Here is a 24,698-nt window from a genome sequence, read left to right on the forward strand (position 1 = left end):
GGACAGGGTTTGCTTACCTCGACAATACTCCATTAAGATAAGTACTTCCCATACGTTATCACTAACGGAATTAACTGCGCAGTCCAAGTAACCCACGATATTCTTGTGTCCGGATAACTCTTTCTGGAAAATAAAGATGACTGTGAGGGTGTGGATATTGTTTTTAAAGATCCAAAGGCTTGAAATGGCATAAATTCCCCTGCCTTAGGGGGGAAGAAAAATGAGAAATCAGCAACTCTCATCTATCATCTTGATAGATTTCATTTTTAAGCTAACAGATGCATGTTGGTTTCTGCCCATAGTAGGCCAACAGCAGGGCCACTTGAAAATGGAAACTTTCAAACACCAAAAGGCAAAATAGTGCTGTCGGTCCTCCTGAGACTGCACAGGCCGGCAGTGGTGGAGACAGGGATGATGAACTGGAAAAGCCTGAAATAACACCCTGGCAATCCAAGTGAACTGGTGACCCCGGGTTCTAATCCTGGCTTTGCCACTTATTCACTGTGTGACTTTGGGTAAGTCACTTGACTTCTCTGTGCCTCAGATACCTTATAATAATTAATAAAGTATTTAAGTGCTTACTATATACCAGGCACTGTACTAAATGCAGGGGTGGATACAAGCAAATTGGGTTAGACAGTCACTGTCCCACAGGGGGTTCACAGTCTTAATCTCCATTTTACAGATGAGGGAACTGAAGCACAGAGAAGTGAAGTGACTTGTCCAGGTCACACAGCAGATACGCAGCAGTGCCGGGATTAGAATCCATGACCTTCTGACTCCCAGGTCTGTGCTCTATCCACTCTGTCATGCTGTTTCATGTACAGTGGGGATTAAATCCAACACCCTCCTACGTGGACTGAACGCCTTAAGAGGGGCAGAGACTTTGTCCAACCTGATTAACTTGTATCTACCCCAGGATTTCTGGGGCAGACAATCGCTGGACTGGAGCAGGGAGACTAGTGAGCAAGGAGGCCAATACACTACCCTAACCATAGCCGCTCCCTCCTCAATGCCCTGCTGCTTGCTAGCAGCTCCAATAAAAGTTTTGACGGTGAAAAAATTTTTCGGCTAAACCCAGTTTTCTTGGCATCTTTAAACTTCACTAGCCTTGCTGTTTCAGCCATACACCAGTAAGTTTGCTTTACTACCATTAGCTCTAAAAATTTATGCACTGAAATGCAGAATTCTTCACCCATCTTTTCTTCTCAATGTGCTCAATATATAGCCCTAAAATGTTAAAGATATTGGGGCTGAAATGATCTGAAATGACTAAAAAAAACCACACACACATTTTACTATTTTTTAAACACACCGCGAATGGTTCCCCGAAACTGTGACTTAAGTTGAAATGATCGAAACAGGAACCAATTTTCCTAGAGTTACTCAATGAATCCCGGACTGGCTCGGAACCACGGTCAAGTAGCCCATTTTTTACCACAATTACCCAAAATTTTGCCTCCAACCAATTATGGCTTAGTAATAGAGCTATATTCATGTATTTATAAGCTTGTTGTGGGTAGGGAATGAGTCTACCAACTATTTTATATTGTACTCGAGAAGCAGCGTGGCTCAGTGGAAAGAGCCCGGGCTTGGGAGTCAGAGGTCGTGAGTTCTAATCCCAGCTCTGCCACTTGTCTGCCGTGTGACCTTGGGCAAGTCACTTAACTTCTCGGTGCCTCAGTTACCTCATCTGTAAAAATGGGGATTTAAAAATGTGAGCCCCACGTTAGACAATCTGATTACCCTGTCTCTACCCCAGCGCTTAGAACAGTGTTCTGCACATAGTAAGCGCTTAACAAATACCACCATTATTATTACTCTCTTGAGTGCTCAGTAGAATGCAGTGCACACCATGAAGCGCTCAATAAGTACAACTGGCTGAATGAGTCAAAGGCCCACGACAGGGGAGCCATCTTTTCCTTCATAAGGTTTCTTGCCAGTCACGTGATAATGCAGGATGACAACAGCAAATGCCCAATCTTTAGGTTGCCATCATCCTTTTACTTACCATAATGGTTATTTCTCTTTTGCAGATGTTGAGGTCTGGCACGTTATTTACATACATTCGCTTCAATGCGCATCGAATTCCACCATTTGTCCGCACCAGGAACACAGTGGAAAATCCGCCTGGAAAAGCAAATCGATGGATTCAAAAAAAATTCACCTTGACGTCCTATGTTTTTAATGTGAAAGTTCAGATATAAAAGCCTCACTCCTCACTCACTACACCACTCCCAGCTCGCTCATTTCACTCCTTTTCAATCAACAATAACACTTAATAACAATTAGGGTACTTGTTAAGTGCTTATTTGTCCAGCGCTAAGCAATGTTCTAAGCGCTGGGGTCGATGCAAGTTCATCAGGTTGGTCATAGTCCCTGTCCCACATGGGGCTCACAGTCCAAGCAGGAGGAAGTAGGACTTAATCCCCATTTTCCAGATGAAGTAAGAGTCCCACAGAGGTTCAGTGACTTCCCCGAGGTCACACAGCTCCAAGGGTAGGTACAGGCTAATCGGTTTCTACTCCACGTCTCACACGGGCTCACAGTCTTCGCTCCCAATTTACAGATGAAGTGACTGAGGCCCAGAGAAGTTAAGCGGCTTGCCCAAGGCCACGCAGCAGTCAGGTGGAGGAGCTGGAATTGGAACCTGAGGCCTTCTGACTCCCAGCCCCTGCTCCATCCACTAGGCCACAATGCTTCTCAACGATTGATCGACTCATCTGACATAACCACAATTTAAAAGAGCATCTGTGCTTTCAGCAAACAAATTGAGCACAATAGCCTAAATTAGGAAAAGCTGTTCACCAAAATAGTTATGTAAAGGGCCAACAAAAGATCACCGATGGAAATGAATCTAGTCTGTTCTTTGAAAAATGATAAATCACTGTTTCTTAGGCAAGGGATTTGGGATTTTGAGGTAACTTTGATCCTGGATATCAAAATCAAGGAATCCAAATGATGATTAATCGAGAGCAATTTCCTCTTCTGGTTTTCTAAGGTTTTCTAAGAGATTCCTGCTGTACGGCTCTAGACAGAAAGGAAGATGTGTATCATCAAATCACAGAATAATGTGAGTAGTCTATTTGAGTCATGTGAATTAGCTTAGGCCTGAAGACTGAAGGTAGTTAGGCTGGGCCTGAAACAAATGGTAATTTTCACTAGAAAACACAATTCTGCAACACTTGGGACAGTGATAAAATGCACAGAGGGCCACGCGTACGTAAGGAATAATAATGTAAGAGCCTTGAATAACTGTTTCATTATATGAAAAAGGTTAAGAAAATAAGTCAATGAAAAAGAACTTAAATGTCACAAGAACCAAGCTAGGGTGCTAAAAAGTGTTGAAAGAGATAGGTGAACTTTGCAGGCTGGAAAAATAATGGGGCCTATTAACTGTAATACTAATAGATATTAACTGTAATATCTAAATGCGCAGCATGCTCCCTGCAGGAACTGATTATCTAAGACCAGAGGCGATGGCATCTTAGGTCAGTCCCCATGATCCCCAAGTGGTACCAAGGGGTTGGAGTAGAAAATCGGAAACACTTGCCTGCTGTATGACCTTGGGCAAGTCACTTAGCTTCTCTGTGCCTTAGTTACCTCATCTGCAAAATGGGGATTAAATCTTCCTTCCTCCAACATAGACTTTGCGCCCCGTGTGGACCACGGACCGCTTCTACCCTGATTATCTACCCCAGCGCTTAGTACACTGCCTGGCATATAGTAAGCATTTACCAGGAAGCATAAAATCTTACACCAAACAGAGTGAAGGGCGGCATAGGGATGACAGGTTTATGCTTGGCCCTCGATTAATCAGTGGTGTTTACTGAGCGCTGACTATGTGCAGAGCACTGTACTACGAGTTTGGGAGAATATAATACAACAGGATTAGCGGATATGTTCCCTGCCCGTAACGAGTTAGTCTGGGCACCGAGATTAGTCTTGATCTCTGCTGCTCCTCCCCACCCCATCATCCCGGCATTTTGGAGAAACACATCAGGCATCTTGCTGCTCTTTAGATATCAATTTCTTACTCAACACTATAGCTTTAGTCCAGAAAGAAAAATCAGCCTAATAGGGATTCCATTCTTTCAGAATATAATCTGCAAGAAAATGGGATCAAGGTTTGACATTCCTTACTGCACACCTAAAGCCAAATATATATTTTAAAAACTTTAGATAATTGGGTCAAAGGCAGAAAAATACATTTGGACTCCAGGAAGTTTTATAGTTCACATGTCCTATAGAATTTTTACCTTCCACCTATAGCAATCATATTTATTGAACGCTTATTGTGTTCAGAGCACTGTATTAAGGACTTGAGAGAGTACAATATAACAACACATTCCCTGCCCACAAAGAGTTTCTTGTTTATCTGTGGTAAAGGACTTCAGAGAGACATAAATCCTGTTTGACTCATCAATTCTACTTCCACCCCTTCCAGATCTTTTTCCACGGAGCAAAACGAGCTGGTTGGAGGTGTAACTTTCATTGGCTCTGCTCTTCCTTTCCTGGAGAAGAAGGGGCAGGTTAATGACTCATTAACTGCCCAAAAGGAGTTCTTGCATAGAGAAAACTTAAGCAAAGCAGAAGGAGGGCCTGGATAACCCACAAACCCCATCCTTTAACTCCAATTTGGCAAGTTCAGGCTCGTCCTACCCATTTGGAGGAAGGGAAGGAAAGAGGAAGGGAGAGCATGAAAGAGAGGTGTGGTTAGGCGAACCATTGATGTTGAAAAAAAAAACCACACACACACACACAAGTTTAACAGAGATTCTGGATATAAGCCTATGACCGAACACGCCTAAAGTCCTTGTGAAAACCTGCCCAAACAGTAAAGTCATTATACGTAATCAAAGTGAAGAATTAGCTTCCAAAAACAAGTGCTTAAGCAGAGATCTCAGAGGATGAAAGAAAGTAGGAGGGAAAGCAACCTTGCTTCAGGAATTACAGAATAGGCAGATTCTAGCCCAGTCCAGAAATGGAAGGAAATGAACCGGATCAAGGTCAGGAAGAGTCAATCAGTTCAGGAAGAGTCAATTAGTCGGATTTATTGAGTGCTTACTGTGTGCAGAAAACTGAACTAAGCACTTGGGAGGGCATAATGGAACAGAATTGGTAGGCCCATTCCCTGCCCACAAGGAACTTCAAGTCTAGAGAGGGAGACAGACATTAATAAAAAATAAATTACGGCCATGTATAAAAGTGCTACGGGACTAATAAAGGATGAAAATCTAAGTGCAAGGGTGACAAGAAGGGAGTGGGAGTAGAGGAAACAAGAGCTTGGGTCCGGAAAGACCTCTAAGAGATGTGATTTTAATAAGGTTTTGAAGGTGGGGAGAGTGATCGTCTGTTGGATGTGAAGGGACAGGGAGTTCCAGGCCAGAGGCAGGACGAGGTTGAGGTTGGCATTAGAGGAGAAGAACCTCTCCTCTGCTGGAGGTAAAGCTTCCTGTCTCCCTGGGCAACCCACAGGCTAGAAAAGATCCAGCAGGAGGTGTGCCTTAAGCGGTATTATCCACCTCTGCAGAATTAAATTTCAAAGACCACGGCGCCGTTTCAACAGATGGATTACAGAAGGTTTCTGAAAGTCTTTTGACCTACAATAATCCTTACCGCAACCTAAGACGAGGTCTACGGTGAGGGGAAAAAACACTCCCAAGATAGTCAATCATATTTATTGAGGACTTACTGAATGCAGAGTACTGTACTAAGCGCTTGGGAGAGTCGATCATATTTATGGAGTGCTTACTGTATGCAGAGCACTGTACTAAGCGCTTGGGAGAGTGCAATATAACAATAAATCCGAGGCAGCCCGACCTCAGAGTAACCTGAGGAATTTGGAAATGAACTTAAATTGACTGGAGACCGGGCGTCTAAAAAACACTTTCTCCAAAAGCAGGACTCTGATCTCACTCTTCACCCAACAGAGAAAACTATCAGCGTGGCTCCCCACAATATACCTTACCTCACCAGTCCTGCACTAAAGGCGTTAGTTCAAATTGATTTCTGTTCCACTGAATCCTATTCGGCTCGCTCCCAGCATGCATTAGAATTAAATTTCAATTTAATTCACTGTATTGCTCTGGTGGTTAAAATATAATATAAAGTCAACTGGCTGAAGAGAGGGGCTTGAGAAAACAAGGAAGTATCGGAGCCCAAAGGGAGTTATAGGCTGTATGGAATCACAGATTCCTGAAGCTGGCAGGGGTTTTGAGGGATCATCTTGGAAGACCCCTTAACTTCAGGCAGAAGCAGCAAGGCGTTGTGGCTACAGCACAGGCCCGGGAGTCAGACGGTCATGGATTCTAATCCCGGCTCTGCCACTTGTCTGTTCTGTGACCTCGGGCAAGTCGCTTCACTTCTCTGGGCCTCAGTTCCCTCATCTGTAAAATGGGGATTTAAACTGAGAGCCCTTTGCGGGACAGGGTCTACGCTGACCTAATTAATTTCTATCTACCCCAGCTCTTAGAAAATGGCTTGCCACATACTAAGTGCTTAACAGTTTCTACCCTTACAGGATTATTTTAATTTTTCCTAGCAAGTGGAAGATTCAAACCACACATGGACTTTCCGAGCAGTTCATGAACATGACATCACCACCACAGTAATCAAGACGACACAGGAAATATCACTGTCAGCAGATTTGGATTTTCAAACACTGTCTATGAAGCCAGACAATTTACGGAAAACTAGACCGTTCGACAATAAACACTATTTCTAATGTGGGAACTGGCTTTAAAATCATCTCAATTACTCTTTCGGAAATGATTACTGGCTAGCTCTTTTTGCTCTCTAAAGGGAAGTGGCATGGTGTGGTGGAAAGAGCATGGGATTGGTAGTCAGGAGACCCAGGTTCTAATTCCAGCTCTGTCTCTGATCTGCTGTGTGACCTTTGGCAAGTCACTTGCTTAAGCTCCCCGAGTCTCGGTTTCCTAATTCATTCATCCAAACACATTTGAGCGCTTACTGCGTGCAGGGTACTGTACTAAGTGCTTGGGAGAGTAAAATATAACAATAAACGGACACACTCCCTGCCTGAGCTTACAGTCTAGAGGGATGAGCTACCATAAAATGGCAAGAAAATGCCTGTTCTCTCTGCTACTTGGGACTATCAGGTGTTTGACATGTTGCATGCACCCCACTTTTTATGGTCTTTTTTAAATGCTTACTATGTGTCGGGCACTGTTCTAAGTACCGGGGTAGACACAAATTAATCAGGTCGGACAGAGTTCCTGTCCTACGTGGGATTTACAGTCTAAATAGGAGGGAGAACAGGTATTTGCAGTTAAGGAAATGGAGGCACAGAGCAGTTTAACTGACTCGCCCGAAGTCATACAGCAGGCAAGTGGCAGAGCCGGGATTAGAACACAGGTCCTCTGACTCCCAAGCCTGTGCTTTGCTACTAGGCCACGCCGCTTCCTATTTAACATAGTAAGCAGAATGTCGTCATCATTAACGTGCAGCTACCCGGCAGAAAACAGTTCCAGCCAGAAATCAACAATGTCACACCGCAGTTTTGTTTGCAGATAACAAGAGCGGTAAAGTCTTCCCTTGCTGGTTCACTTTCCCATGGCACTGTATGCTTTCTTGGACCACTGCCAGGGAGAAGGCTGAAACCCACAAATTTCAGTTTAACTCAAATACAATAACATTATGTTTCCCTAAACTGCTGTCTGATTAACAACTCTTGATGCAAAGTCTTCTTTCCTGTTCCCCAGAAAATGAAGAAAACTTGCATTGCACTATTAACTTTCCCCTAAAACGACACACACCTTTTCGTACAAAATTTACCTCTTCCCAACCTCCCCTTGTCTAAGTTGCCCAGATTCATACCTTGAAATCAAGGAAGACAGAGAAGTAACGGGGCTTAAAAGAAAGAACTCATGCCTGGAGTCGGACAACCTGGGTTCTAAACCCGGCCCTGCCAAGTGCTTGCTGTGTGACCTTGGATAAGTCAATTTCCCCAAGCCTCAATTTCCTCAACTCTAAAAGGGGGCTACATACTTGTTCTTCCTATGAGCCCCGCGTGGGACAGGGACATTGTCCAGCCTGATTAACTTGTAACTATCCCAATGCTTAGAACAGTGCGTGACACATACTACGGGCTTAACGAAGTACATAATAATAATCTGCTCTCCCGCACTTACTCCCCGGAGCCAATCTGTCACCAAATACTTCCGATTCTTCTTCCCAGATCGCTCTCCTTTTCCAACTCAATAGCATCAGCCTTAGAAATGCCCAATGGCCTCCCTCCTAGTTTTCCTGCTTCCAGCTTCTTCCTGCTCCAGTCTGAGCTACCAGGGCAGCAAGAATAACCTTCCTTAACCGTGTCATCCGGTCGGATCGCTCCCCTTCTCAAAAGATTACACCACTGCTGTCGCTCAGCAATGGGCTCTGAGGTCTTTTTCGGGTGTTCGGCACCAGCCCAACGGGTCTGCTGTTCACTCCTGCCTCCCCTTCCCACAAACCATTTGCCCTCGTCAGTCCCCATTGTCCTGGCTCTTATCACACTGCCTTGCTGCAAAGTTCCACTAAAAACTCCCACCTTACCCACCGACTCTTCCCAAAATTTGCCTTTTATGGTCCCAGCCATCCCATCCATCCTTTTGGTCATACTACAATGCGTCTGTCTCCACAGAACCCAACAGATCTCCGGGTACTAGAGGCCAATTCTACAAAAGTTACCAAGACCTACATGCCTCCTGCTACCTGGGCCACTTAGGTGATAGAGATAACTAAGATATTCAGGATAACTGGCAACCGTGTCCAAGATTCTGGAACGTCAACAAAACAATGGCTCCAGATAATAATAAAAATGGAATTCGTTAAGCGCTTACTATGTGCCAAAGCACTGTTCTAAGCACTGGAGTAAATACAAGTTAATCAGATTGGAAACAGTCCCTGGCCCACCTGGGGTTCACATTCAATCCCCATTTTACAGATAACTGGGGCCCAGAGAGGTTAAGTGGCTTGCCCAAGGTCACAAAGCAGACAATTGGCAGAGCCCGGAATAGAACGCAGGTCTTTCTGAGTCCCAGGCCCGTGCTCTATCCACTAAGCCATGCTGCTTCCAGATGATCCAGATCATCATTACTCTAGATTGGATCCAGTACTATCCTGGGAATCACAAAACTACTATAAAAACTTTCACTGTTTTAGGCATTTGGGCAGACATATCAATTTCTTCTTTTCCTGTAGTCTTCTGGTTCTTATACGTTTCTAAGTTCTCCCCCTCTAGTCTATGAGCTCCTTGTGGGAAAGATTCAGTCTACTGGCTCTACTGTATTGGACTTTCTCTCCCAAGCACTTAGTACAGTGCTCTGCACACAGTAAGCACTCAAATAAATATCACTTGTGGGTTTTTTCTGTGTCTTCGCCCTCTCTTCTTCAAATTCAAGCTCCTATTAGGCAGCCCTTTGTTATTTCTTCATGCATCCAGGCTCACAGTGAGGGTTTACCATTCATTCATTCAAACGTATTTATTGAGTGCTTACTGCGAGCAAAGCACTGTTCTAAATATTTGGGAGAGTACAATATAATAATAATAATAATGGTATTTGTTACTTACTATGTGCCAGGCACTGTACTAAGTGCTGGGGTGGGTACAGGCAAACCAGATTGGGCAGATTTCCTGTCCCACATGGGGCTCACAGTCTCAACCCCATTTTACAGATCGGTAACTGAGAAGTGAAGTGACTTGTCCAAGGTCACGCAGCAGACAAGTGGAGAAGTCAAAATCAGAACCCATTACCTTCTGACTCCCAGACCCGTGCTCTGTTCACTGCACCGTGCTGCTTCAGTGACAGACACGTTCCCTGCCCACAGCAAGCTTGCAGACCAGAAGACACTAGACTCTCCTAGCTACCCAGCCTGAAACCACCACAAAGAGGGAGATACACCCAAGAGTCAAAGGTCACAAGAGGGTAGCGGGGACAGAAGGCAAGCCCCCAAGGTAGCCTCCTTTCTGAAAGAGCAGGAATCAAACACTGTGCTTGGCCCATTCTAGTTCCACCACTCCTTAGTAATTGAAGGTCCAAAAGTAATTAGGCCTTAAGGCTTCTCTTCCCCCTCCCCATCCCCTTCTCCCCCTCCCACCTCTCACAATCACAGACAAGCTCTGCTCAGAAAAGGATACAGGACCTTCCTTTCTCCACTTGCCAAAGGGTTGGGATTAAAAGGCAACATAAAAGGTACGGCCTAAATATTCTGAATGGCACTTGGCATATGGTGCAAATAAAAGCACTTTAATTGGCTAAGTTCTAAGAAACAGCGAGGGAAAAGCCGAAGCCTTGGCATTACTTCAGCAAAAGCGGTTTGCCTTTAGTTTTTTGGATCGGCTTTTTTTAAAAAAAAAAAAATTCAGGGGCAGCAGAAAATGCTGGAATACAGTGCCAGATCTGATTTTACAAAATCACAACTAATCAATTGATGAGCACTTACTGTATGCAGAGCATCTTCACTAAGCAAATGCTGACTTGGGTAGCAAAATCTACAAAAGGCCAAATTCTAGAAAAATGACTGAGAAAGAGGGGAGTAGGATATGCAGGAGGAAAAGAAGAAAGAGAAGGAAGATCGCATCTACCTATTCTGCTCTTACTTGCACATCTCTTTAACCCAATGTGAAACTCCTGAATTCAACCCATTCCACAGGAGTGGTGGAAAGGAGCCTTTCCATAGTTTTCAAATCTAATCTCTCAGACTTGCTTATTCCCGGCCTCTGAGGAGATCTAAATGTTTCTCATCAGGGCCGGAAAAACCCAAAACCCTAACAACTGTTTGAAACCTGACCCCTCGCTGTCTTCAGACTCCACTCCTAAAATACTTGCTTCCTTTTCACCTCAGGGCCAAGATGAAAAGTTAGCCTTTCTGGTTGAATTTTACAATTTGAAATTTGAAAAGAGATAGGAGGCAGAGGGCAGATAACACTTCACTTTTGGGTGAAAACGTTGGTCAGGTGGCCACCAAATTGATAACCTCAATACACTGCCCATTTTCTAAAATATAACCACATGTGTTAGTACTTTGGCATGGTGTCATTTTACACTAAAATATTTCAGTAACTCCTTCTGAGAAGGCAACATTCAGAATACAATCTCTAGAACGAAAAGGAGCCTATCCTTTTCCCCCGAATTAGTTGTTTTAAAACTTCAATTCTGAAGATCACTATAACCAATTATGCAGAATGTGGGTATTTAAATCAAACCCTATGTTCAAACCTGAATAGAAGTTCATCTTTGCAGAAAGTTGAGGTCTTTAATTTTTCTATTCAAAAAAACACTTCGTTTCCCATCTGAATATTTTTACTTCAGCTGTTTCCTGCCTGAAGTCTGGCAAATGATTTTAGGATTGAGGGCAATTGTGGTTTCCTGCACTTCAAGAAAGCTGCTTTTGCACAAATGCCATCTGACTAAATAGCAACCAAAGATGATCTGGAAATGAAAATTTACTCCAACTGCAGAGCTGCAAAACACTTTCCTTTAAGTTTAGAAATGAAGCCAATATCAACGGTTCTCATTTTAACTATTGTCTACCCACTTGCATCTAGTTAACCATATTAAATAAAAAGCACCCAAACCATACAACAGAATAGGAATTTGTGAGGAAAAGTACAAGTGAGAGTAGGGAATCACATCAGTGATAAATTCTGTTCCAGTTAATAAAATGGGCAAGAATTATGGCTGGGGGAAAGCGTGCAAAACAAAAAATTAGTACAAAGCATCAACTACTGGATTGATTTCTTAGGGCTTCCAGAGCTTCGTCAGGAAAATTTGGCAAATGTGTCCTCCATAACAGTTCATTTTAAAAATCTCTGCCGAGAAAGAACCAGCAACAAAGTAACGAAAAACCCCTACGCTCAAATATCTGAGTCTCTACTTGGAAGGATAAGTATAACCTAAGGCCTTCCACGACCCAAGCCCAACAGGCATAAACATCTTTGGGAACCAGTCTGCGCAAACCTCTACTCTGAAAGATTTTGTCCAAGCTTCCTCTTTAAATGGTCAGGCAACTTTACAAGTTGCTTGTAAAGAACACGTACAACTTCGTGGTTTGGAACCTCAGCAAGGTTAAAGCCAAAACGCAATATAATTAAATACATAGAGTTCTTCTCATCCTCCATGGGCGGGGAATGTATCTGTTCTACTGTACTCTCCCAAATGCTTACACACAGAAAGAGCTCAATAAATACGACTGATGGACAGACTGCTCAGTTGGCCACAGACACTAAACGGCCACTAAAAGCCCAACAGCCCCAAGGGGGCAAGTAATAGTCCCGCCAGGCCTCTCTGCCTTGGGTCTGCTCCATGAGGGCTGCATTTCAAAACCACCCCTCCTCCAACAGAGCTGCTGACACTTCGATACTTAAGCAAGCAGTTAGTATAGCAAACTCGAGGGTGACATGTAAACATTGTGCCTTCTGTAATTACTCCGCAAACAAAAACCTGCTGAGAAAAGTAGCAGCAGAGGCAGGATCTGTTACTTCAAGGCCTCATAGAAGACCTTGGTTTAAGAAAGGGATTAAAGGCTTAAGCAATCTGGGGAGGGCTGAAAGAAGGAGGAAAACAAAGATTCTACAATGTTTCCAATGGGTCTGTCTTAATGTTATGGGGCAGACGATGGGAAACAGGACAAACTAGTCTTTATGCTGGGAAAACCGGTTTTTCCTACAATGACAGTTCAAGCTTATTCCCCTACCCATTAGATTACGAGTGAAAAGAAAAGCAGCAAGGAATTCTTACCCCAGCTCCTCTTACAACCACCAGATGTGGATCAATCTCCTCTTGTCTACTGACAGCAAAACAAATGAATACATCTTCCTCCCGATCTTGATTCTTAGGATAAGTTCTACCGGTTTCTACAGCTTCTCTAGTTTCTGATACTGCACTCTCCCAAGAGCCTAGTACAGTGTTCTGCACACAGAAAGTGCTCCAATCAACACTACCGATTGATTCCTTGTTCATATTCAATTACAGCATGGCCTAGTGAGTAGAAGAGAGGCCTGGGAGTCAGAAGGACCTGGGTCCTAGTACAGGTACAACGCTTGTCTGCTGTGTGACCTCGGGCAAGTCACTTCACTTCTCTGTGCCTCAGTTACCTATCTGTCAAATGAGGATTAAGACTGAGTCCCTCGTGGGACGGGGACCGTATGCAACCTGATTTGCTTGTATCCACTCTGGTGCTTAGTACAGAGCCTGTCACAAAAGCTCATCCTCTATACTGTAAACTCATTGTTGGCAGGGACTATATCTGTTTACTATTGTATTGTACTCTCCCAAGCATTTAGTGCAGTGCTCTGCACACTGTCAGCACTCAGTAAATATGACTGACATAGCAAGTGCTTAACAAATATCATAAATAAAATTAAAGTCCATGATGGAACCATCTAAAGACTGCACCCCAATTGTGACAACCAAGCACACCCTATACCCTGCAGACTACCGACAATGTGATTTGCAATATGTACGGAAGGCAAAAATAAAGTTATATAGTCTGGTCTTATTCACAATGAGTTCATACTCCAGCTCAGGAGCGGACAATTATTTTGGCAGGGGACGCGTTCCCAATTTCTTAGGGCTCTTCCAGGGATCGCAGGAAGAGGTGGGAATGCACAGAGGTTGAAAGTAATGGAGAAAAGAGAAGAGGGAAGGGAAGGCAGAAGGGATTTTAGAGACACGATCGTTACAGTTCCACCAACTGACTCGGCCTTCGGTGAATGCACACAAGGGGTTGAGGAGAGGATTTATGGCTCGGAGCCAGGTTACCGGTCACTATGGCCAAAAGCACAGCTGCTTCACCAATCAAATGGCCGTCTGGAGCCAATCCATTACGAAGGGTGAGTGTATATGATACGTCTTTGATGGTGAAGTTCATCTTTGCGAGGGGGGGGTGAGCATGAGAGGGAGGGAGAGGAAAGGAAGGAGGTATGGAGGGAGATGGAGAAAGAGAGTGCAAGCACATGGTGGAATCTGGGGGGGCTTTTGTGGTTTGTTTTTTTTAAATGGTATTTGTTAAGTGCTTACTATGTTCCAGTATCTACTGGAATAGATACAAGTTAATCAGATTGGACACAGTCCCTGTCCCACATGGGCCTCACAGTCTTCATTTTAAAGAAGAGGGAACTGAGGCCTAGAGAATGAAGCAACACGCCCAAGGTCACCCAGCAGACAAGTGGCAGGGAAGGGATTAGAAACCAGGTCCTTCTGACTCCCAAGCCTGTGCTCTAACCGCGAGGCCATGCTGCTTCTCTTTGTGACTGAAAAACCCAAAGCAGAGAACAAACAGCCCTGACCACACTGCATAACAGCGTGTCCTTCGCTCGCCTGTTTGATATTTGCCACTCATGTCACTGTTTTTGCCTTTTCCTCATCTCATCTCCTCATACTAAAACAGCTGCTACCTGAGAAGGGCCACTCATCGATTCGACGGGATCTCTCTGCACGGCACACGGGTCTATGTGGAGCAGTGGATCCCAGGTTTCAGCTGAGACACCGCAACATCTGAGGTTGTGTGTTTTACAACATTAAAACGGAAAAGGTAGAATGGATGTGATGGGAAGTCAGATCTGGTCCCTGGGACGTACTCTGCCCAACCTTTCTCAAGGGGGAAAAACCTACCGACTACCAAAAAACACAGCACTTGCAGAATAATCATTCGCATTTATTGGTTGCTTTCTAAGCACAGGGCACAGTACTAACATTTGGGAGAGTACAATACAATAGAATTAGCAGACAAGTTCCCTGCTCATAACGAGTTCACAGCTCACGTGAAATAGCAAATGAGCACTTCTCTACTACGCTTTGACTTAATTCTTACGAAAAGATCTCTCAAACAAACCTAACTTACAACCTAATAGGGAAATCTATTTTCAGTGGTTGGTTGGGAAGGCACACCCAGTTCCAGTAAGCAACGATACATTGGGTAAAGCCTCAAATTAAGAAAAAACATACTGTTATCAGAGAAGCAGCATGGCCTAGTGGAAAGAGCACCAAATCTCTAAAACAGAGGCCTGAGTTCCAAGTCAGCTCTGTCGCTTGCTTGCTTTGTGACCTCAGGCATATCACTTCACTTCTCTGTGCCTCAGTTCCCTCAACTACAAAACGGGGATTCGATCCCTGTTCTCCCTCCTACTTAAAACAGTGAACCCCATGTGAGAACTGATTATCTTATATCTGCCCCAGCACTTAGTAATAACTGTGGCATTTTTTACGCGCTATGTTCCCAGCACTGTTCTAAGCACTGGGTAGATACAAGGTCATCATTTTGGACACAGTCCCTGTCCCACATGGGGCTCACAATCTTCATTCCCATTTTGCAGATGAGGAAACTGAGGCCCAGTGAAGTGACTTGTCCAAGGTCACACAGCAGACAGACCTGGCACATAGTAAGTGCTTAAACACCACAATTATCATTATTATTTTTATATTCACCCATTCTGACATTGTGCTCATGCACACGAGCTGTTTGTTCTGGCTCTGCGTCTCAAACTCTCTCTAAATAGACGAGTCCGATGAACATTCCCCAAACCGTGAACGTGATTCTAGCCAAGACGCATAGTGAAAACATGCTTTGCAGCAGAACCCTACCGAAGGACATGGTGGTGTGTTTAAAAGCAAATGATATTTTTTTAAAAAACTGGGCAAGTAAGCATAAAAGTAAAGCATTGATTTTCTCATTAATCTATCACTTGCAGTGTATTTGCCAACCTCTATAACTGCTGCACTGGATCCAATTTCCCAAGTGTTGCCTTTTCAGAAAGTCATTCTAACCCAAGAGTGTTTTCTGAGTTTACTGTTGAAGCTGCCTTTGCGGCAAAGCCAGTAATCAATGAAGAGGTATGGTGAGTGTGATAATAATAATAAAAAAATTAATAACTATGGCACCTGTTAAGCACTTAGAATGTGCCAAGCACTGTTCTAAGCACAGGGATAGATACCAGCTAATCAGACCAGACACAGTCCTTGTCCCACATGGGGCTCACACTCTTAATCCCCATTTTACCGATGAGGGAACTGAGGCCCAGGGAAGTTAACTGACTTGCCTAAGGTCAAAGAGCAGACATGAGGCAGAGCCAAATTAGAATCCAGGTCCTTCTGACTCCCGGGCCCTTGCTCTACCCACTAAGCACACTGCCTCTCTTCTCACTCCTTCAACCGCATTTATTGAGCGCTTACTGTGTGCAAAGCACTGCCACTAAGTGCTTGACATTGCTACTGATGCAGTCAGAGGGCATTCAGAAAAGAATCGGCCTTGATCGGACCATGCATGCTGTAAAGGGTCCCCTCTCCACTTGGCTTTTGTTTTTCTACAGTATCCACCTCTTGAGAAAAGACAGAGGCTTGGGGAGACGGAACCGCAGCTGGCCACAGCAACTTTTCCCAAAACACTGCTGGGCCCCAGAAGCTCCCTGGCTCCTTTCCAATCACCTGCTTGCCTCTTCTCTGCTGGAACCGATAATGCGACACAAAAATGTTTGGCGCCGCAAGTCGGAACCCTGCACCGATAGAAAATACACCCGGGGCCATCTGGGTTCTCTGATACTGTCTGAGGATTTCAGTCCCTTGGAAACTTCCTGGCTCGCTTTGCTCAGGCTAAAATTCTTTGGCCATGCCCACGCAGGGCACACGGGCTTTCTGCACCTGTTCACCATTTCACATTTCTTATTCAGTTATCCCAGTTCAGGACATGGTATCTCCTCTGATGGAGTATGGCACATTTTTGCTTTGAGAAGCTGAATTAACTAGCTTAAACCAAAGAATTAAGAGGAGAGACTTTTAAATGCAATTCATTCAGCCAAAAAAACCCAAAAAACTTTCTTTCCTTTACCAGCATTTAAGCAAAATCCAAACACCTCTAAAATTATTTCACTAGAATGAATTTCCATTATAATGCTTCTACTATCCCATTTAATTCCGCACTGAAGACCAGAAATTCAGCACCCTGATGGACTGACTAGATTGGAGGTGGAGGTGAGAATGGAGAGGAAACACATACACACTACTGTGTTCTCGCCATACTGACTTAGCTAGCAGGTTAGGGGATGGTCACAGGGTAGGGAAGATGGGGCTCCCTACTCAGCACCCTACATCCAATTAAAAGTCCAGTTCTGATTTCTATGAAGGAACAGTAGCCCCCTCTTGATTGATATTTTCAGGGAGGTCTGAGTTAGATGGTCTCCACAGACTCAAACTGGTCAGAATCACCTCCTTAGGAAACAATTTCCGTCCGGTCACACGTGGAAAGTTGATCATCAATGACAAGGTGGGCTAGATTTTATGGAATTCTATGTTGGGGTTTTATTTTTTTAACATGACTAAACATGTAGTGGAGTTAAGAGTAGTTGGCAGGATCGTAAAAAAAACAGCAGCGCTTTTGCTACAATAATATTCACTGTAACGGTATTTCAACATTGGTGTTTATCTGTGACTACATAGATTTCATAATTCCCATCCTTGCTTTCTTTTCCCCCCACAACATTCCTTAGACTTGATCTAGTAGAGCACCAAACTTTTTGGATGCCGTATCAGAACATCCATCATCATTTCAGCCCCACGATATAAAAAGTATTGGCTTTCCCCCTCATTTAAAAGAGTCAGAAAAGAAAAATAACTGCTTTGAATCAGCCTGCGACCCAAATTCCCAGGTCAGTCAAAGAAAAGTTAGGACCATCCAGTCTGATTTCTGAACAAATGGGAAAATAGGAGTGAGCAATACTCCACAAAGGGATCACCGGGGAAGTGTGGCATTCAAGTAATTCTGCCTCTAATTCATCCCAGTCTCTTCATCTGATAACTGGAAGCCAATTAGGCATTTTAGGCGACGCAGTCAATCCGGCTACTAGAGCATGATGGCATGTAGCTGGCTGAAAGGAAAACCACTCTTCCCCAAGTGCCCAACTTAATACCAGATAGTTACTTCCGGTGATTAGCTCACTGAATTCACAATTACCTTCCATTTCTATTTATTGTCTCACTTCAACTGTTTTCTTTAAAAACTATGAAAAGCCGCCCAGGCGCAAACGCATAGGGTCCCCGAGACTTCACCTGCATCCCCTCCCACTCTGTGTCACCCCACAACTGTGGAGCTCAAGCCCTGTTTCTCCATCAAAGCCCAGGGATCGACTAAGGTGAGCTCGTTGTGGACAGGGAATGGGTCTGTTTATTATTCTTTTGTACTCTCCCAAGCGCTTAGTACCGTTCTCTGCACACAGAAAGCGCTCAGTAAATACAACTGAATGAATACATTGCAAGGGAATGTCCAGATCAATGGGTGTCTTCATGTCTCACATTTTTTCCCAACCCCCAAAACACCCTGAAAGTAAGTCTTGAACGCTTCCGACAGGCCTGGTTACCCTGGAGGGCTGCCTAAGCCCAATCAGGATCAGACCCGTCCCAACCTGGCCCAGCCTGGCCCCAGGGACCTGGGTCCCCAAGGCACTGCAAGTTGACCCCTGGCCAGAGCCACCTTTCAATAAAGCAGAGATTGTGACAATCCCAACTGCCAACTCCTTGTACCCAGAAACCTATCTGGGCCCACCCAGACAAACATCACATTTGGGGCCAGATCTGGGCCCTTCATATAGCGTGCCTAGCTCAAGAGTGGGAGGTCCTAGAAAGCGGACAGTGAGCGGTGCACCTCCAATGACACGGCAGCTTTTCCCCAAGCGACACAGGACTGGGGTTACAAGTCAGAGCTCTCAATTCCCAGCTGCCATCTCGGAAATATTCTACACCGGCCTCTGGAGGACTGGTAACCTGCCTCACGGAGGTAGGAAGAGAAGAGCACCCACCTCCCGGGTCAAGACAAGGGCCGTGACAGTCCTAGGTTCTGGTCCAACAGTAGCATCTAAGATGTTTGGGGGAACAGGGTGAGGGTGGCCCTCCTTGACAACCATGAGTTTGGATGACCTTTTGATGCCCAAAACCCAATTATAGTTAAAAACACAGGATCAGACTGATCTGACTTTTTGCAAAAAATTTAAATAGAAAAATGTGTCTGCAATATTAAAACGTAGAGAGAAATGAAGCAACCCTCCTCCCCCCCACCACACACACACCTAGCGATGGAACCATGGAAAACTACCATTTCTATCCAAAAGGCAGGTGATGGTTTCATATTATCTTGACATATACTGCACATAATTAGGAAATAGAAAGCACGAGCACTAGGAAACACAATTATCAAGCAATGGTATTTACTGGGCACTTTCTGTGTGCACAGCACTTGTACTATGCTCTTGGGAGAGTCGGTAGACACGTTCCTGCCTTAATGACTACCTGCTTTCATGGCTACCCGAAGTGTTTTGTCATGAAAAATATTCATAAGATGGAAAATGTGAATTCAGGTTAAAAAAACTGTCCATTTTGTTCCTGACTCTTTAGTTTGGGGCACTAAATATGCTTAGGCCTAAATCCAATTTATCTGCTAGATAAGCAGTGGAGTAAATATCTCAGACTGTTTCCTTTTGTTTCTACTGCAGAACACAGCTGCATCCTGCAGAAAGAAAAGGTTGCTCCCATTTGTCATCTCACCAGAACTGTTGAAAAACAAGGCTAACATCAAACACGGTACCTCTACTCTGAAGATCCCACTTCCCTGGCCTGCAATTCATTTAAGACCTTTGATACTTCATTTTGCTACATTTGCATTTTACGCTAGTGAAGCAGATGAGTTCAAGACACAATTGATAGAAACGCCACATAAAGTTGCCTGAAAAATGCATCGGTCTTGAGCTAAATACCCAGGATATAAAAAGCACCTTTTAAAAACATATTCTCCACTTGAGATGACTAAAAACTGAAATGAGAACCGAGAAATTACCTTCATGGTGTCTGAGGTTTGATAACTATAAGGGGAAAGCACCAAACTCTTTTGTTTCAGACATCACTTTAGTTTGTGTGCTTATTGGGACCGGAGTTTTCTTCAGAAGCAAATCCAAATGCCAATGGGCATTGCTCCAAGATAATCAGAGAGACAACAGGGCCATTCTGGGCACAGAAATGGTAATTAGGTGCTCCTCCTTCAGGTGTTCCTATCCAGTGTCTGAAAAGCTGTACAAGGAGGATTGTTACTAGATTTTAAGTTCCTTGAGGGCTAATAATAATAATGCCATTTGTTACGCGCTTACTGTGTGCCAAACACTGTTCTAAGTGCTGGGGTAGAGACAAGCTAATCAGGTTGTCCCATGTGGGGCTCCCAGTCTTAATCCCCGTATTACGCATGAGGTAACTGAGGCACAGAAGTGAAGTGACTTGCCCAAAGTCACACAGCTAAGTGGCAGAGCTGGGATTAGAATCCAGGACCTCTGACTCCCAAGCCCGAGCTCGTTCCACTAAACCACGCTGCTGGGATGCTGTAAGCGCCTTGTGGGCAGGGAACATGTCTACCCACTCTGTTACTGTACTCTTCACAAGCACTTAATATGGTGCTCTGCACACAATAAGCACTTAAGTATGATTGATAATAATAAAAGTACTTGTTAAGTGCTTAGAGAAGCAGCGTGGCTCAGTGGAAAGAGCCCGGGCTTGGGGATCAGAGGTCGTGGGTTCTAATCCCAGCTCCGCTACTTGTCAGCTGTGTGACTTTGGGCAAGTCACTTCACTTCTCTGTGCCTCAGTGACCTCATCCGTAAAATGGGGATTAAGACTGGGAGCCCCACATGGGACAACCTGATTAGCTTGCGACTACCCCAGCGCTTAGAACAGTGTTTGGCACACAGTAAGCGCGTAACAAATACCATTATTATTACTAGCCGGCCTAAAGAGCAGTTGTGAGGAAAAGGGAGTGGAGGAGAAAGGGAGTGGGGAAAGGAAGAAGGGAAAAGGAGAAGAAAAAAGGAGCGCGAAAGGGAGTGGGAGAACTGAGGAGGGACAGAAAGTGACTTATCTGAGCTAAAGTTGGAAGAAGTGTAGCCGTTCTGCTGCTTTTCAGAGCTAGCAGCTGTGAAACCAATCTATAACAGTAACGGAACCCATAAAGGGTTGCTATTTGTCCACCTATGGGGAGAGGAATGCTACCCGGCATAACCCCCAGAAGTACGGCCCCTTCACCAGAGTGCTTCATACAGGGTTCTGCACACTGTTAGTGCTCAATACAACTGTCTTTGTACTGAACGAACCAAACTACTGGACCATGGAGCCACTGGAGTGAAGCTACTGTTGCGTGGCCAGGCACTCCCTGTGGACCCTCACCGTCAGTCAATCCTATTTATTGAGCGCTTACTGCATTTACTAAGCGTTTGGGAGATTACAATATAACAATAGACACATTCCCCGCCCACAACAAGCTTACAGTCTAGAGGACTCTCATTCTCGATGCTGCTGCCTTCCATTTCCTGGGGAAGAAAGTGAGCAGGAAAGTTTGCATTTTTCATTTGTACTGCATAGCTGGAGACTTACCCCTACTTTAAAAAAAGAACTGATCATCACTTTTCTTAACGAGGGGTCCGGCTCAAAAATGAAGGAACTTTAATCTGACCTGAATGGTTTAAGCCTAGTTTAGTCTTCACGCCTCTTGATTCCTTTGGTTCATTCAACTTGAAAGACAAAATGTAGAACTAGAGTTGCTGTATTGTTTTAAAAGTAATTTTCCTTTTTTTTTTTTTTTTTTTTAACGTAGGACGTTAAGTGTGGCAAAAACTCACAGTACTGCCGGGAGGGAATACACAGTCTCGGGAATTAGAAATTCACTTTTTAAAAATATGCTTGGGGGGAGAAAAAGGAAATTAATCAAGATCTAATCTTAGAGTTTTCACTGGAAAGCTGTTAAGAATCTTGGTCATAAAATGCTTTCTATTTTAATTTTCAAATAAGCCTACACTAAATATTTAGTGATTACTGAAGTGTTTAGCTAGTCCCAACAAATTATACTGTCAACTCATAGTTTTTTACTAGCTTTTCCTTACATAACTCCAAGCCCTCCAATCACATTCATTCTTTTATTTCCCACACTCCCTCAGAGGTGGGTAAGTCGCACTAGAAACAGTAACAATGACAAAAGAAATCTTTGAGTATAATGGAAACTCCCCCCACCTGCTCGCAGAGTACAACCAAATTCCCATTGGTTTCACTGAGCAGAAAAGGCATAAAAATCTAACAGCAAAAGCATAAAAAGTAAGGTCTCTAGTAAGAACGATGAAAGTCACCTCCGATAATCACAGTGGGCAGGTTTCAAGTTGCCCATCTTCATTTACCCTTGTTCAGAGAGTAAACTACAACCACAAACCAGCGAGAATGGTCCGGATAAAAACCAATTCAGGAGGAGTGAAGGTAATTCCCAGTGATACGACCCTGCTTCCAAAGGAAGAACTGATTTTCTGGAACTGATTGGGAAAGCAGAGTTTAAACTGTGGCACTAAAATTCAGTTCCTCCAGAATCCAACACTGAAAGACAGAGCGTCAGCGGTAAAATCCAGACGAGGGTGGCCAGGAAAGTCCAGCGCAGACCTTCCCACTTCTGAAAGCTGCCTGTGAATGAGCAAAGAGGAAAGGAGGACGGAAATCACGGCACCTGAGTGGCTCAATGGAAAGAGCCCAGGCTGGGGAGTCAGAGATCATGGGTTCGAATCCCAGCTCTGACACCTGTCAGCTGTGTGACTGGGGGCAAGTCACTTCACTTCTCTGTGCCTCAGTGACCTCATATGTAAACTGGGGATGAAGACTGTGAGCCTCACGTGGGACAACCTGATTGCCCTGTATCTCCCCCAGCGCTTAGAATAGTGCTCTGCACATAGTAAGCGCTTAACAAATACCAACATTATTCTTATTATTAGAAATAAGTTACGCTGGGAACCATAGTGCCCATCTTTTGCAAACACTGGGAAAGGCAGTGAGATCTAGCACTGGGAAAGACAGTGAGATCTAGTGACGGATTGAGAACCGCACCTCAGCCCTATACCCAGCTCTGCCATCTTCCAACTGGTGACCTTGGGCAAGTCACTTAACTTCTCTCTACCTGTTTCCTCACCTTTAGAAGATGGGGAGCCTTTGGTGGGACAAGGGCCGTATCTGATTCGATTGTTTTCTAGCTACCCCAGCACTTGACCCAGAGAGCTGGTGGAGTCTCCTAAGGGGAACTAAGGATGAGCTTCAGGCTGAGATTATTGGAAATTTCAGAACTGTCAGGAACCTGTGTAAAATAACTGATTCATTTACACGGAGCCTCTGACACTCTCACCCCTGCTAGTGGTGTAGGCAGGCGGGGAAACGGTACGTCGCACAGCGCACGCGAAGGTTTTCTTGGGCGCAGAACCCACTGACTGCTGGTGCCATGCCATAGTGGCTTTAACCTAGCAGGCAACTGCCTTATCAGCTACTGCAATCTTCGCTATGTCAACCATCTATTTTTCAGGATCCCTACTGGACCCGTCTACCTCCCAAATGTCCTAGGTGGTCTGGGGAGGGAAAGGGGATAAACTGACGGCCTACCCCCAACAGACATCCCCCTGCTTGCAAAGCCAGGGCTAGAACTCGGATCTCCCGATTCCCCCAGAGCTACGCTCTATCCAGTACGCTTCTTGGCACAGTTATGATACATATTAATTCCTTCAATCACATTTATTGGGTGCCTATTGTGTGCAGAGCACTGTACTAAGTGCTTGGAAGAGTACAACAATAGACACATTCCCTGACCACAACGCTAAGAGCTTACTAAACACCGTAAACGAAATAAGAGCTTACTAAACACCGTCTTTCCCTTGAACACGCAATTGCAGAAGCCAGACCCTAGATAGGGAAGTGTCTCTCACACACACCTGGTTCCAAGGAAGCGACAAGAAATTACCACTCCCGAGGTTCCCCTGATGGTTGCAAGGAAGTGAAACTGCCAGGTCGCATCTTAAATATGGAAGCGTTGGGAAACCACGGGGAGGACTGCGGAAGCCCGAAAGGCTTATGGTCTGACCATGGGCTTCACAGTGGAAAAATTAAAAATCCACACTAATGCCCAGTGCCCAGTGGAATGAGCTCAGCGGACCAGCCAGTCAGACTGTAAACCCCTTGGGAGCAGGGATCCTATCTAGTTCTGTTGTACACTCCCAAGAGCTCAGTACAGCGCTCTACCCAGAGGAAATACTCAAATGCTATTGAAAAAAAAATCATCCAAAGAACCGCAAGATAATCAGTCATAGTTTGGACTCACTGACTGATACTGAACCTATGCCAGAAAAATGTAATGCTGTGCACAAATAATCACGGCAGAGGAGAACCAGATTTCAGCTTGTTTCCACACTTCTTCCTTCTTTCCGTGCCCCCGCCCTATCGCTACCGAGTTATTTACCCTTTTCCTTTATCCAACTGCCTTCCCTGTTTCTCCCTCTTCCACTCCCGTATTTCTTTGCCATCCACCTTTCTGTTCTTCCCCTTCCCCTCTCGGGTAGCCTAGAGGGCTAATGAAGAAAGCTCCACCATGAAATCCAGGGGCTCTCATGAGAAAGGACCTACCCCAGTGGACTGGCAGGTGTGTTTTTGAAAGCCTGCAACAAAGAGTCGTGACTTTTGCCCTTTCCAGAATGCAGTGTGGCAGCTTTAACTCTTTGGCTGTTCATCCTCCAACTCGCGACTTGGTTGAACAAGTTCAGCAGGAGGCAAAAAGCGCTGTTAGAGCCAAGAGAGCTTGTCAGTGTGGGGATTCTGGCATGAGAGGAGAGATTCTGGTAGACAGAAGAAAGCTCTGCAATGGGCCAGAGGACTGTGGGGTGA

At 44.6% G+C, this 24,698-nt stretch overlaps 1 protein-coding gene across 1 annotated transcript in view; it reads right to left on the reverse strand.

Moving 5' to 3' along the window:
• Positions 1-24,698, reverse strand: part of BMP2K (BMP2 inducible kinase) — a 95,385-nt gene that overhangs the window by 64,481 nt on the left and 6,206 nt on the right. The window contains exons 2-3 of the mRNA XM_029074170.1: positions 2,012-2,130; positions 18-123 (exon numbers count right to left, since the gene is read on the reverse strand). Of these exons, the coding sequence (XP_028930003.1) occupies positions 18-123; positions 2,012-2,068 (163 nt within the window). The 5' untranslated portion in view covers positions 2,069-2,130. The remainder of the gene's footprint in view (positions 1-17; positions 124-2,011; positions 2,131-24,698) is intronic.

Source organism: Ornithorhynchus anatinus, chromosome 10 (assembly GCF_004115215.2).
Source record: "Ornithorhynchus anatinus isolate Pmale09 chromosome 10, mOrnAna1.pri.v4, whole genome shotgun sequence".
Lineage (NCBI taxonomy): Eukaryota > Metazoa > Chordata > Mammalia > Monotremata > Ornithorhynchidae > Ornithorhynchus > Ornithorhynchus anatinus.